The sequence below is a fragment of the Ischnura elegans genome, chromosome 3, assembly GCF_921293095.1.
Source record: "Ischnura elegans chromosome 3, ioIscEleg1.1, whole genome shotgun sequence".
Taxonomy (NCBI): Eukaryota; Metazoa; Arthropoda; class Insecta; order Odonata; family Coenagrionidae; genus Ischnura; species Ischnura elegans.
In genome coordinates, this window is record NC_060248.1 from 129,071,965 (window position 1) to 129,088,145 (window position 16,181).

The 16,181-nt window shown below is 35.7% G+C and overlaps 1 protein-coding gene across 2 annotated transcripts; it reads left to right on the forward strand.

Annotated features, from left to right (window-relative positions):
• Nucleotides 1–56: 56 nt before the first annotated feature.
• Nucleotides 57–15,439, forward strand: LOC124156554 (kelch-like protein 12). 2 transcript variants are annotated; one of them, XM_046531170.1, is made up of 11 exons: nt 57–599; nt 761–920; nt 1,344–1,454; nt 1,543–1,785; nt 2,710–2,920; nt 6,850–7,065; nt 7,164–7,316; nt 9,405–9,647; nt 9,806–10,012; nt 11,784–11,954; nt 14,799–15,439. In XM_046531170.1, exons 1-11 carry the CDS (start codon nt 517–519, stop codon nt 14,990–14,992), a joined length of 1,992 nt encoding a protein of 663 aa, XP_046387126.1. In that variant the 5' UTR covers nt 57–516; the 3' UTR covers nt 14,993–15,439. The 2 variants fall into 2 exon arrangements, with proteins under 2 accessions (XP_046387126.1, XP_046387127.1); XM_046531171.1 differs by having other exon boundaries at nt 805–920.
• The last annotated feature ends 742 nt before the right edge of the window (nt 15,440–16,181 follow it).

Consider the following 16,181-nt stretch of genomic DNA (forward strand, 5'->3'; position numbering starts at 1 on the left):
TCGCTTCCTGCGTTCTTGAATGTACTGCTCAAGACCACCGCATAAGCAGATAGTTTTTACGCAATTACGAGGAGAATCGCCAGCTATTTTGGCTACCGAAGTCTGCGTGAAACGTGCACTCTATACAAAATAATCAATAGGCAATTTATGAAACTCAAGGCTTTTTAAAAATTATCATGTGATTCGCGCGGAACTTCAAATTATTCCTCAAAGCAACAAAAGTGACCTCTCTTTTCAGATTTTGTTGGATTAGAATAAATGAGTAACGAAAACTGTGTCGTGTGACCCGGCAAATTAGTTTGGTTTGTTTGTATTTTTGTAATAAGGTATGAGCTTCTCCGTCAGCCCTGAAATTTAGTTTTTGGCCAAAGTTGTGTGAGTACATATATTTCAGCGAAGTATTTTGCAAAAGTCACCGGTGGCATGTTGCTGCCACTCTCACCAAGTAGTACACTGGGTGATAGTGTGTTCCAAACCTAAGGTTTGAGTCTTGGTGAAATGTAAAATATTCGGTTCATGTTAGATGTGACAAACATGACAATGGAACGACATATAATCGGTGATCGTGGAATAAAGACAGTATTTCCTCAGGAAAAAGTGTAAGTGGTTTATAATATAATGGAATCAATTTTATCAAGAGTCTCCTTTTCACATAATGCGCCTCTTACGAAAGTTGCCTGGGATTACGAACTGCGATGTTGTTGGAAAATGTTTATTTACTTTCTACAGAAACTTTAATTTTCTTTTTTTTTACTTTCAGCACGAAATATCATAGTACTTGTGACAATGACGTTATCCTTTCAGTCAATGGTGAACAGTTCCACTGCCATCGTCATGTACTCACTACACATAGCAGTTATTTTATGGCGATGTTCAGTCATGATTTCGTGGAGAAGGACAAAGATATTATTGATATAAAGGTCAGTCATGTTCAAAGTCGAGATAAACGGGTGAAAACTTTTTGCATTGATAAACGCTCGACTGGCGATAAACCTAGCAATCTTTCGTCGTGTATCGAAGGGTCGCTTCTTAGGGTCCATTATGAATCATCCCTTGGGAAATTTTGACGTAGATTCTCTTGGATTAAAGTCTAGTTAAGTATTTTGTCAAAATAAAAATTCTGTTTTCGTTTTGGCATTTTTCTTTTCTGTTCCTTACTGATGGGAAACCGTACTGATTTTAATAGAATGTAATTTTTTATTCAATTTGGGCATCTATTGAACATTCCAAATGTTAAACCTTTTCTATAAGTTTTGCCTCGGACATTTATAATGTTGACATGAAATCAACTTAACACTTTAAATTGTAATTAAGTAAACCTGTTGTCTTGTTCATCTCTTTAGGAAGTTGATCCTGTTGCAATGGATATTGTGCTTTCCAAAGTCTATTCTGATGATTTGAGGATCACAGAAGAGAATTCCTTAACATTACTTCAAACTGCTTCAATGTTTCAGGTTTGTTTTGAAGTCTTGCCCTGTATTGTATCAAAGTTGGAGTTAATTTTGTTAAGATTGATGTGATTATTTTTCCCTTCATTTTTAGTTTACAGATGTGGAAAAGGAATGCATGGCCTTCATTGAGAGAACCTTGAGTGCCGATACTTGTCTAAGAGTTTTACAAATAACAGATCGTCTTTCTTTAAAGAATCTTTTCTACAAGGCTCAATGTTTTGCCTTTTGGGAATTTTCTTGTGTCAAGAAAAGTGATGCATTTTTGGAACTTTCAATTGGTTATCTTGAATCTTATTTAGCAAGTGACCTTCTTCGGGCTAAAAATGAGACAGAGGTAACATAATACTGTTTAAATTGAAGTGCAACATTTTAAATTTTGATTTTCAGCGCTCATGCTTGCTCTAAAATTTGTACGTAGATAAATAATTCGATATAAATGATATTTAGCATGCTATTATTTGTTAGAGAATTCCACATTGATGTGTTCTTCATCGTTGACAATTTTTTCTATGTTCAAAATTAAACTATATTTAGTTATTTGCGTTTTTATACATACCTAAGAAAAATATGTTGGTTTGCCTTTTGTTTTGGTTTAAGCAATTCATATAGCATTATATACTCCTATGCAAGCTCTTAGTTCACTCTGGCATCACTATAACCAATAATTGGACTTGGTATTGGAATTATAAGGATGAGCTTATATGGCATTGGAAAAGGAAATGTGATGTTTATGAACAATTGTTATCATTCGGTCGGCCATCTTTACCAATAGATTTTACTGTATCAATGCCAAGACAGCATTGGTTGTAGATAACCTCTAAAAATTGATTAGGCAACATGAAGTGACTGAGCTCACTCTATAAAGGCCTGTTTACACGATGCATTAACACGTACGAGTCAATGTACGTTTGCGTGAATGATTTTTGTGTTGACTGGAACGGGACATGTACCAATGCATGAACCAAATTAGAACAGGTTCTATTTTCTGTGCATGCATTCACACAAGTTGGGTGGTTGCACGGTGCATTTTGGTGTTCATTCTCGCGTTCATACATTTAGGCATTACCGTATGTGTTAATGTACTGTGTAAAAAGGCCTTAAAGTTTGATCCATTTCAATTCAAAATGTTCAGTGTTAGGTGTATCAAATCTATTTTTCCTTACCATCAAGTCTCTCATCCAATGATGTTTTTAAATTAATACATATATTCAATGGCGGAACAGATTTTATGAATTGACTAAATCAATGTATCTTCCAGGTATTTGAAGCTGCCATAAGTTGGGTGGAGCACTTTGATAGCGAGATAGAGGATGATCGTCTAGAACTGCTTCCTCGCATTCTCTCCACAGTTCGCTTTGCCTCCCTTCATGCGCAGGACCTCAAGACATTTCTTCTTTATCCGACCATTTCATCCCACTCTGAGGTAGCAAGCATTCTCCAATACATCATTTCCATCAAAGAAGCTGAAGGTAATATTAATAACTTCATATATTATAGTTGGTTATCAGAAAGCCATAAAAAATACAGCATGGAAAAAGGCGGAGCAAGTTTTGTGGTCTCCCCTTGTGAGTGGGAGTAAGAGAAAAGGTTATGTCTTGACTAGACTCATTTAGGACCAGGATTTTGGTGGCATGGTGCCCATTTTGGTGGGAGGCCCACTGTTTCTAGGTGTTGCAATTTGTAACATAATTACAGGAAAACCATGCCACTGGTTGCATTCAGAGCTACATTAACAATGGCAATGGATAAAGTGTTTTTTAACTGTAGCGTTAAACGTTTATTAACGTCAATGTTGACGACTACATGTTATCCCAGCTACACTTTGAATGCCATTGTGTGTAAAAAAAATTTCTCTGTTTTTCCGATTTTGTGAGAATTATCTCTATATTGGCGGAAGGTTCATGCTTCATGGGTGGTCCAGGCCTCTTGGGTCCACCCCTTTGATCCAGCCGTGAGACTGACTGAAGAACAAATTTTCAGAGTTCTGTAGACTTTTTACCTGGGACGAGTAGTTGCATTACCTGTGCCAAAAAGAATCAGCACCGATATAAATGGTGGGGAAACCTATTTGAACCATGTTCACTCATTGAATGTAAAGGTTTTGCAAAAAAAACTATGGAAAAATATTGTGCAGTTGAAAATCTTTATGTAATAAACTAATGAAGTGTCTATTTAACTGAAGGTCGTTCAGAATATTTTAGACTTTATTTTTTATGTTGTCCTGATAGAGTAACGGTCATACAAGCTGTTAAAAAGCCTCCTTGTAGTCTGGCTTTCAAGGTCACCTTAACCCATTACATATTCCCCAGGCTGCATGTAGGGCTTTTACCTTAGGTTCTTTCGTATGTTATGGTCTATTTTGGCCTAATTAAGATTAATTTTCAGAAAAAAATATTATATTCATCATAGTATATGATTTACATAATGTTGCGTTTACGCAATGCTGGGAAAACTCCGGTAAATAAAGACAAAAAATAACTTTTTTAAATTTAGGTTGCGTATTTTATTTTTCATCGTCTTTTCTGATGTAATGTTCAATAATATTCAGCGTTGAAGTAAACATAGCACTTTTCACAACATAACTTATCTTTGATTTGCACACTCGACATCTTTGCCGGGAGTTATAAGTATGCTTGCGGATGAAATACCCAATTCTCCCTTCACGGGCATCTCTGGGTATGTCATTTTTCCTAAGGTGTTCTGCCAGCGGGCACCGATTTTTATGCCAAATCAGCATATTCATCAGCATTGTATTGGAAACGATTACTTGCCTCAGTAAAATTTTACGATCTCAGACCGAAATTCTAACAAAGGGATTGCTTTGCCCGTGACTTTGGCGTAAAATCACCACGGAATCACCTCTGCACTATCAACCCCTTTTCGGAATAGTTTTTTTTCCCCTAAATCTGGATATGGTAACATGCAACATAATTATCGAGTAAATCTATCCCTCCCATTCCCTGATTGTAATCGTTGATGATATTTCGATTTTCCTCGGGAATCTTCGTGAACACCTTTTCGTCCTTACAATGGGTTCCATATTCCCGTAATTTGAAGCAACAGCGATGACAGAGTAATCATGTCATCGTACTAAGAGAATATGTTTTGACCTGTCAAACTAATTGTGGAAATTCCCGTTAGGCTCTTTTTGTCAAATCTCTCGAAGACATAAGTGCACATATAGACAGTTACTTATACCACTTATTTTATAAGAGCGCGACCCGGGTTTCAATGAGTAATCATCATCATCAGGCGCTAATTATAATTTGTTTATCTTGTTGTTACCTAGTTACTTGATGAATTTTAAAACGGACGCCAGAATAGGTGAAAAGGATGGGTAGAGGTATTCATTTATAAGGGTACTATCTTGATTTTCAATAATTTTTAAAATTTCTAGAATCCAGTTCTCGGCGGTCATTGCAAAAATTTAAAATATTCATTTTAAAGTCGCTTCTGTGGCAGTTACATATTAAGTGCTTAGCAAAATTACTCACCTTTTACTTTGTAAACTCACAACCTTTGAGTGCCAAAAATGTAGCTAAACTGCCTCCAAAAGACTAAGTTGTCGATTAAAAACCATACTGACGAGTTTCATTATGCTTTGAGAAAAGCCCTCTGGTCTACCAGAGAATTCCCATCATTGCGTAAACGCAACATTATTTACAAAAACCATATTTAAACCAGTAACGATGGAAGTTTGTGACAAAAATAAACGTGATGAATAAAGAAACTTCGAACCAAGAGAAAACATTACCTATAGTAAGATTACTCAATAAATCTTTATAAAAAATGATTTACAATATGTAGTACTTCAATGCTTCGAAATAGGCAAATTCCGAAGTAAAATAAAAATTATTATTTTAATGAAAATTTTTCCAAAAATAACTGAATAAGAACAAAAGGTATTTCAGAAATTCAGAAAACCAGAGAAAAAAATATCTTGACGCAAAGGTTTTTTCTAATAATTACGATTCTATAATGTTGCGTTTACGCAACGCTGGGGATTAATGGGTTAAAAAGAAGAGGGGGAAAGTATGACAGGAAGTAGAAATGAAATGTTATTTTTAGTTCCATTGAGAAACTCTTTGTATATCCAGATAGCACAAAGCAAGAGAGTTATCCGTTTCTCATGGTTTTCTTACAGAAAAATATGATAAGCAACTTATCGTAAGCTAAGGAACCTGTATAAGGTATGAAAAAATTTAACAGCTGCAAGCAACTGGCTGGTGAAGATGCAGAGCATAATACATATACTTTTACCTAATGGCAGAAAGATAAAAAAAATAGGTTTTATGGAGTAAATAAAAATACAGGGAGAATCGAACTTGTAACCCACATCTCATCCGCTGCGCATGATAACCACTGCACCACGGTGTCAGATTAGGTAGATGGCGTGGGTACCAATTTACAATGTAATTGTATAGAAACATTTTTATGCTGCGTGCATGAAACAAGCTGAATTCGTTCAAGGTCCACATAATCTGACATGCATTAACCCTTTTGCTGTGGCCCACCCTCCGGAAACCTACCTGTCACATGTGGCGAAAGTGCTGAGCGCATGGCCGGCAGGATTTAAAAAGTACGTTCACACCAGCGAAAGGGTTCATTTTAATTTTTGTTCAGATTACTCGATGAATGAATTATGTATTGATAGTAGTTTTTTCTTTCCAGTATTTTTATTTCCTACGTCACTGTTCATGTGAAAACATGTCTCTTTCATATAACCTTGGTTTCACCATCATTTCATAAATGTGAATGATTTTCAAATTATAGCCATGTGATGTTATTTCTACTCATACTATAGAAGCGCCAAGAATGGAAAAATTATTCCAATACTTAAATGGCTAAATGGATATGCTAAAATGATGGATTAATAATATCATCAAGGGAATTGCTGAGGCCTCCATTTTGTCATTACTCTGGATGTTTGTCAGCCTGGCCGTAATAAACCCAAACGAAAATACCAACCTGCTTACTTATAAGCTCCTTCCTTATTTTTTCCTTTCACCTTATCTCAATGATTTGTATTGTGCTGGCTGGGTAATGTATCATTATTAAGTCTTAGTAGCCTTATTTTATTCCAATGTTCGTTGAATTTAAGATCAATAACTCCAGATATTTACAGTTGCTAATTAAAGGATCATAATATATTCTGTGAAACCAGTCCTGATCATTTTGGTGAATGAAGCAAGTTTTTCCATGATGTTCATCATTTATAGGGTCTACTGATTTGCCTGGATACGATGTTTTATTACTTTCCTTTGCTGGATGAAAAGTTTTGCCCTTTGCTATCTTTGTTTTAAATGCAAAAATATTATTTGAAATCTTGTTTGAAGTACCTCCCTCTTTCCAACATGTGTGAAGTGAAAGGAATAAAAATATTAATATTTCTTTTCAGGCAATGTTAGTCGAGCCAATTTGGCTAATAATCTTATCTCTGATGAAAAAATAATTGAATCTTCAAAGAAATTAATGGCAATGCCTGTGCGAGCACCTCCTCTAGTACCTTGTGTTGTTGGACATGTCGCATATTCCAAAGCCTCTTTGTTTCTCAATGCTAGTGTTGTAAGTGGTGACTCTCCACCGAGGAGAATTAAGTCATTTCGGAAAGATAGTGAGTACAATTCTCCTTTGAACTGCCCTTAATCAGATTTTGCATATAAATATTGGAAACATGTTTGTTTGATGTTCTCTTGGTTTCATTTTTTTCAGACCCCCTTTCTGAGTTGAAACCTTACATATTGTATCTGTCAGAAGAGTTAGATAAGTCAGGTACTAAAAGGTGTAAGCTGTTACCTCTGTTACCTATTTCTAATGTCGGTTTTGGTGTTTATGAACCCAGTGGTTACAAAGTTGCAAATGTTGGTAAGTACTTTTTGGTCCATTTGGCAAAAATAAAATTATGTTGCTCACGAATGAAAATGCTCAGTGCATTCTGTATACTGAAAGAGAGAGCAGAAAATTCATGACACATAGTTTTTTAACACTATTGATTTTCCCTAAAGGATAAAGTTGCTGTAGATTTTTGAAGTATTGTGAAGGTTATGTGATGTAGAAGTACGTACCTATTTTATGCTGAGCTATCCTGGAGGCAGCCAGAAAAATTTAATGCATTACAAAAACACAAACTCACTATTAAATATTAAATCTATTATATTAAATTTTGATGGAATCAGTCACTCAGAAGTCAGCAAAAGGTAGAACTTAAAGGTAGAATTAACGATTTCTGGATTTTCAATGTTGCATGCATACACAGAACCTAATAAAAACTTATTGTTACTCTGTGTTAATAGTGCAGAAATATTCAAATAAAGAAAAATTCAGATTGCTGTACAATTCGACCTCTATGAATAAGAATTGGCAGTTTAAAAAAATATTTATGTAGGTGCTAATTACTGCTTCCTTACCATAATAAAGTACATATATGTATGTAGTTACATTAGTGTCCTTCCTGCACAGGAAAGCTTAGGTGCTGATAAGACTGGACCTAATCAAATTCCCCACCTCTGTTGGTTAAGAACAAATGTGCTTTTGGAGGTAACCAGAAAGAGTAGAAAGATAGACAACTTATGTATTTGGGTTTTGATTGTTAAATATTGTATTCCAATAGGGTAGTTTCCTTCATCAAAGAAAACGAAAGGCATTGATTTCGATTCGTTACCCACCATTAGTGTATTCATAATATACAAATTATTTGGTTTTAGAAATATCAGTTTAGACAAATGTTAATGGTCAATTTTAACCTCATTTGAAATAGACCAGATTGGCGCCCATGCAATACCACTCCACGTGACGTCACAGGGACCTAGATGCTATATGAGTAGATAGGAGTTTTACATCGTCTGAGATTACCAATGCATGCATGGGGCACAGAGCTCAAGGAAATGTCTCTTAATAATCACCTATTAAAATTGCCTATGGTCGGAAAGTTTCCTTTGTTTGATAGGGTATTAATAATCCTTATTTAAGCCAAGTGCTACCTGTTAGCAGCCTGCATCGTAGCGGCGCTCATAGCCTCGCACCAAGTTGGCCTCACGCGGTGGCAGCTGGAACCAGAATGACATCACAGGGGCTTTTCCCGGCATTCATACTTAGCCGTCGCATTTTCGCCCACTTGAAAATTTTCACTTTTCATTTAATGGCAAAATATAGATATCGTAATTTAAAAGCTTGAAATACGTACTCCATGAGTAATAATATTTTGATTTAGGCAATTAAAAATAATAGGAAACCACCCTATTTGTAGACATAATTCATTTTCATTCATATGCAGTTCCTAGTCTCATTTTTTCAGTCCTCCATAGATGAGTAAACTTATGTAATTGCCTTTCTCAATCATCAGCAGCATCTGAAATCATTTTTCAGTAGGTTCCTTTCATCTCACAGCTGCCAACCTTACTGTAAGTACTTGATTCAAGGTGTCAAAAGGTACCAATAATTATTATTTCAGCAGAAATTTCAGTAACATAATTGCTTCAGTGAACACCTTGTCTAAACTGTTGCATGAAGAATTGTATGTATTTAATTAGGGCTTCAATCGCAAGTATGTTGTTTATCGATTATTTTTGTTGATTTAAGTTTTGTGGAAAATTTTCCATAAAGGCTCTCTCTTTCTAGAAAGTGGTGGCAATTAAAAATAAATAATTAACATAGAAATCTACAAAACTTTTCAAAATACATATATGTAAAGATACAAACAAAATTTTGTCACACTTAATTTAATAAATTGAAAACAAATGCTTGTAAAAAACTAGAACTATCTGCAATAGCAGTAAAATATATCCGAAGCCTTATAAATCCAAAAAGCAGCAGTAAAGCATAAAATCCTGGTCTGATCTGTTCAGAAGCTTGATTAATGAAAAATGTTTTTTTTTAATTCCTTATGTGTGTGTGTGTGATCATAGATGGTTGAACTGGAGAAAAATTATGTTGGAATGGTTGTTTCTTCTTTAGGAAAAGATATTTTTATATCAGGTGGACAGAATTTCATTGGACATGGCAATTGCATAATGTCAATATGGAGATTCAAGACTTTGGGTCGCCTTGGTGAAGGAACTTGGTGCCAGGAGGGAACACTTCTAGGTCCACGCCGACACCACACAGTCCTTACTCTTGGAGACAGCATGTACTTGATTGGTGGTTTTGGGAAACACAGAGTCCTCCTTGATTCCATGGAAAAGTACAGCATTCCAACAGGTTGGTACACATTACATTCCAATGGTGCAGTGATGGTGGCGATCGAAGAAAACTGTGTTATTTTTTCAGCTCAGTATTTATTTGATGAATTCAATCTTGCACTGCATATTAACTTTGTTTATTTTTATTCTGTAAATTAATTTCCCTTTTTGGTCTAGGTGAATGGCATAAATGCAGTTCAATGCCAGAGGCTTTGTATTCAGCTGCTGCGTGTGTTTTCGAAGGAAACATTTATGTTGTTGGTTCTCAAGTTTATTGTTATCACACCTTGTCTGACTCTTGGGTAACGATACGGGAATTGAAACTCCCAAAGCACGTGGGTTTTTCATCAGCAATGGCCTATAAGGAATGGATATACTTAACTGGTATAGTATTCAGAATATTTTTTACAGTATATATATATGTATAGTATAGTCAAAGCCTTATTATCTCACAATCTAAGTTATAAATTTCAATTGGAATACTGGTGAATATTTAACTAAGAGACTTTTCTTGGAAAGAACAGCAATTGGAATTGATTGAAAGAAATTGTAAGGGTGGTTAAATCTGGTACATATACTCACCGTGCCTCTCATCTAGTTTTGTTTTCAAAATTTAGGCTCAGGTTTCTCTTTTTGCTTGCTTTGTCTGTCCTTGTATCTATGACGTGCATCTGTTTGTTGTATGTCTTCCCAGTACATACATAGTGAAGAATTATCCCTTGCCATTATTTTAGTGTAATTTTTAAGTGAAAATACTCATTTTTGGCTCATAGTTCCCTTGCAAGGAAATGCACTGCATTTTAATTTCTGTTGTAATGACCCATTTCTCAACAAAATTTATTTATTCTTTATATATGTAGAGTGTCTTCCAGGGCCATTGCAAATATGAATTGTCTAAAGTATTGGGGCTACAATAGGGAACCCCAAAAAATAATTATGTGTGTGGCCGTGGTAGGCTCGTTTGGGTAAAATGACTCCAATCCCATTACCACGATGAATTCTTTCCTTTCCAAAACTTTTATGACTATCGCCATAGTATCTTCATATTTTTAGTACATATAAACCCAGATAGCACAAAGTAAGAGAGTTAACCGTTTATTATGGTTTTCTTACGAAAAAAATTGATAAGCAGCTTATGTAAGCTAAGGGGCTTATATAAGGCAAGGGTAAGATGTTAGGGAAGAATAGGTAAGGAATGTCATCAAATATCCTCAGGCAACGTAAGTTGCTTCTGTTCGAGCACCAAAGGCGGCTGAACAGCGTACTGCACATGCTACGCGGTTCATCCCCACATGGTTTTAAAGGCTGCCGGTGAAATTGAGTGAGTCTTTATAAGGGCTTAACAACTGATAACAGATTTTCCCGTAAATAGAAAAAAATTGATAACTGCAAGCGACCGGCTAGTGAAGATATAAAGTATAACACAATTACTTTATCCTTGCGGCGGAAAGAAAAAGAACTTCAGGGAGAACCGAACGCACGACCTCCATTTCCGATGTTCTTCTCTTTAACCACTACACCACGGCAGCTGATGAAAGAGAATGGTGTATTTACCAGTTTAAAGTTTAATTATGTAGAAAAACTTGTCTAGTATGTGCATGAAAAACTGAAATTAGTCAAGGTCTACACAATTTAACATTTATGAATTTTAATTTATGGCTTGATCACCCGATGGCTACAATATGTATATTAGATATTCCTTCCGGCATTTTTATATTATTCTACGTTGCTATTCTTGTGAAATTGTGTGTTTTTCTTACGACCATCATTTTGCCATCAGTTCATAAATGTGAATGATTTTCAAATTATGGCGGTATGATGTTATTTCTCCTCATAATATAGAAGCACCAAGAATAAAAACATTATTCTTATACATAAAGGCCTTAATAAACACTCTGAAACAATGGGATAATAACAGCATCTACGGAAGTGCTGAAAGTTTGGCATCCATTTTGCCATTACTCTGGATGTTTGTTGGCCTGGCCGTAAGAAACCAGTAACAAGCTTACTTGAGAAGCGACTTCCTTATTTCTTCCTTTCACCTTATCTCAATGACTTATAATGTGCTATCTGGGAATGGAGCCTTATGCTTGTATACCATGACTACACACACTTTACAGCATTAATTTTCTAATGTCTTAATATTACATGTTAGGTATGCATACCAATGCCTTAATGAGGTTTTCACCGAGATATGAAGTGGAGCAGAAAAAGCTGAAGGATTCCATGGAAACTGAGTGGTCTCTGGAGAATGTCGGAAATTTCAATAACAAGGCTTTGAACACTTGCATAGTCGGTTCTAAAATATATTCTTTTGGACTTCCTGGTAAGATTTTTTAGTTATTTTCAAGACTTTTCATGATGGAGGTATTTGTGTTTCTATGTGCTCTGCAAACAATTAATTCCACTAATTAGAAGTTATTATTGATTTTATTTCCCTGTGTTATACCTTTCATTGCACATCTGAATATTATGGTATTGGAGCTACAGTTTTTTTGTAGATAGATGGTAGAGTCTTAGATTATGGCTTTATCATGTGAGGTTTCTCATTACAGTATTTGTATTGATTTTAGTCCATGGTTTATGGTTTTTGCCAAAAGCCAATACATAATTTAAAATGTACTGAGCTCATTGTAAACATAAAAATTGACTTAACACTTTTGGTGTTTAGTTGTCAGCTTATTATGGGTTCTGATAATGGGGAATTGACTACAGTAAAAAAAACTTGAAGTTAAAATAGTCCATTGAACTGAAAAATGGGCACCTCTTAGGTTCAAAATTAATATTTCCAAAGGTTTCTAATATAGACATGCATTTATAATGCATGTAAATGTATTGATTCAATCACTTGGAAAGGTGCCAAATAATAATTGGTACCAGGTAACTTGCTGCCCTTCTAATCCTTGATTATTAATTAGAAAGAAATAAACCACTGTATTCACTCTGTTTGAAATAAGGTCATGTTTGTTCTTTATCCTTTATGTTTTGTGAGCTCGATATTTGCAAATCAAGATTATTATAAGCACCAATGCTACTTCTATAAAGTATACATCATAACAGATATCACTCTTGCTTCTGCCACAAATTTGTTGCTGTGCTATTACAGAATCCCACGTTCCATAGCCTTCCCACTTCCACTGAGGGGTACACTTATGCATGAATGATACCTCGTTCATGATGAGATACGAGGGGCATAAAAAAAGTAAGGTCTCCAAATTTTCTTTTCTTAGTTGCTGAGATTTTTTGCCAATGCATATAACATGGTCAGAAACCTTGAACATTCAGCTATTTTTCGATGTAGTCACCCTTGCACTCGATAACTTTCCGCAACCGTGAGACGAACATCTGTACCCCCTCCTTGTACCAGCTTCACGCCTCATCCCGTAGGTAGGTAAGAACTGCTTCTTGAACGTTATCATCGGTCGCAAATTTTCACCCTCCCTGGTCTTCTTTGAAAGGCCAGAAAGAGATGACAGTCACAGGGGACAATGTCTGGACTGCAAGGTGAGTAATCAATCACATTCCATCCAAATAGGGTGGTTTCCTATTTTTTATAATTGCCTAAATCAAAAGATTGTTACTCCTGGAGTATGTATTTCATGCTTTTAAAGTTTTAAATGACGATATCTATTTTTTGCTATTACATGATAAGTGAAAATTTTCAAGCACGCTAAAACACGACGGCTCAGTATGAATGCTGGGAAAAGCCCCTGTGACGTCATTCTGGTTCCAGCTGCCACCACATGAGGCCACTTTGGTGCGAGGCTATGAGTGCTACCACGATGCAGCCTGCTAGCAGGTAGCGCTTGGCTGAAATAAGGATTATTAAGAGATATTTCCTGAGCTCTGTGCCACATGCATGAATTGGTAATCTCAGACGATGTAAAACTCCTATCTACTCGTATAGAAACTAGGTCCCTGTGACATCATCGCAGTGGCATCGCATGGGCGCCAATCTGGCCTTTTTCATATGCAGTTAAAATTGACCGTTGCCATTCGTCTAAACTGGGAATTCTAAAACCAAATAATTTGTATATTATAAATACACTAATGGTGGGTGACGAATCGCAATCAATGCCTTTCGTTTTCTTTGAAGAAGGAAACTACCCTATTTCTGGATAAGTGACCTTGTTTTGTGGGCCATATCCTCGTCCCTTGTGAGCATCACGACTTGTCATGGTGCAATTGAACACCTTTTGTCAATCTGCCGTGTCTTTTGTTCTGGATAGCCCTTCGAAGTTTGCTCAGGGTCTCATAGTGCCTTGCATGGTTGATTTTTGTATCCTTGGGCATGAAGTAAACCACCTGGACACATTTTCTGTCCCAGAAGGCAGTAGCTCTAATCTTTCCTGCTGATTTTGAGAATTCCACTGCTCGTCATGAACGTTGAGGCGGCAAGCAACAAATTTTCTACACCACTTCCATACATTTTTCGAGTCAACGCACTTTGGACAACACAATTCTCCCTATTGGCAATGAATTTCAATCGGAGCAATCATCTTCGCTTGCAGAAACTTAATGACAGACAGCAGTTCACATTTGGCGGGAGCAGCCATCAGGATGCCCATCGCGAATGGGTGCTGTGCCGCTTATTATCTTGCTAATGAGAAACTGTCTATGCAACGGCAAGGCGGAAGGACCAATAAACACAACAGGGGTGCTATATTTTTCTTAGTGCTGCATGCTGCGACGCCTAAGCATTGGAGACATTACTTTTTGAATGCCCCTCATATGACCCAAGTTGCGCTAGCTAAGATTCACTTTCTGAGACATTTCTGTTTCAAATTAGAGTCTTGTGAAAAGCATAGTGCCTCACATTTTGAAGCAGTAAGACTCCATAAGAAAATACAGACATGTTTCTATCTGAAAGTGCATAACAGATGGGAATATGTAAACAGATATGTACTTATGGTGATTTCTTGGCTTGTTAAAAGCTGTTATGTTTTTGTTTTTATGTTGCTTTCTAATTTAAAATGGTTTACATTTTTATTGTTTAATTTTATTGATTAGTATAACTTAAGTTATTAATTTGATTAATGATGAATATTTTTATCATTAAATTATTTTTTCCTTTCAAAATGTAGATTGACTTAGCATTTCTGCCTTGTAATTGACCTTCCTGGCTGCTCTCCTTTAACTCATAAATAAGTAAATCATTTATATTTTCCAGATTTTGATAATGAAGACTCTACAGACAATTGCCCGGAGAAAGTGTTGTCAGTGGAAATATATGATATTGACAAAGCAAAATTTGAAGTTGTATGGACTGGTGGGCCTAGTGAAAGGATGTTGGCTGATGGTTTGGAAATCAAAGATTTTATGACACAGCATTGTGCGGGTTGTTTTTCAATGATTAAGTTTTGATTTGAAAATCCTGAGCTAACCCAAATGCATTTTATGGGATTGATTTTTTTCTGGCTTTCATTTTACTCAGTTTAACTGAAACTTATAGCTACACTGCTATGTTTGTTGTCAGTTTGAGTCAGTAGGATTTTATAATTACATATGTACATATTTTGTGTTAGATGTGAAATAATTAGGTAAACTATGTTTAATTTTATACTAGTTTGGATTCTCTCCATGGCTGTGTTTCCTTCATTTTATACAAATCAATTAGATAAGCAGTCTCATGCCTCTTAAGTACATATTAAAGAAGCTAGGGTAGAGGATTTGTCCTTTTACTAAATTTTGTTAATGAATCATCATGAATGAAAAACTATTTTTTTATGTACCTACATAAGGATATTGGACCTCTACCTATCTCTATGCATATTTATGAAAAGTATTTTGAATAAATGGTTTTATAATGCATTTTTAATTCTCTTCTTTATGCTCTCATATCTCCAATTGCCTCACCATATGGTCAAGGAGTATGTACAAAAATTTGGATATGCCGCATTTCTTTTTGGAAATAGGAATGATGATTTCTTTTCCAAGTCACTTGGTATATCTCCTGATGAGTACATTTTGCGGATGGTTTTGTAGAGCTGAGTCCAGCTCTTTTCTCCATCAGTTTTGATAAGTCCACTGGAATATCAACTGTTTCCCAGTGCCTTTCCTGCAGCAGGCGTCTTACTGCTGTGTCAAATTCCGATCTTAAATTGCTGGCCCCTGTGTCATCCTTTTCTGCCTCACTGTATTCTTTGATAATTTTTGGGCTGAATTTGCTTGCATTGTATCACTTTTAAAAAATTCTTTGCATCTTCTCACTTTATCTTCATTTTCAATTTAAATATTACTACCCGCTTCTACAGCTTTCCTTCTTTATGATTTATCTCATTCCTTATTCTCTTGTACGAAGTCTGTCCCTTTTCTATTTTCTTGTACTTTCTCCTTTCTCAAATGAGGTCTAGGTCTTCATCTATGATCCATGGCTTTTCATAGCAACTTTTCTTCTCCACAGGACCTCTCTTATGTCTTCCAGTAGTCCAGTTTTAATATTTTTCAAGCTTCCCTCCACTGATTTTTCTGTAAATCAATTCATCTTTTGTTCTCTGCTTTGTGAATTCCATTTTTTGACATTGTGGCTCCTCTAGTTTTCCACCTTCTTACC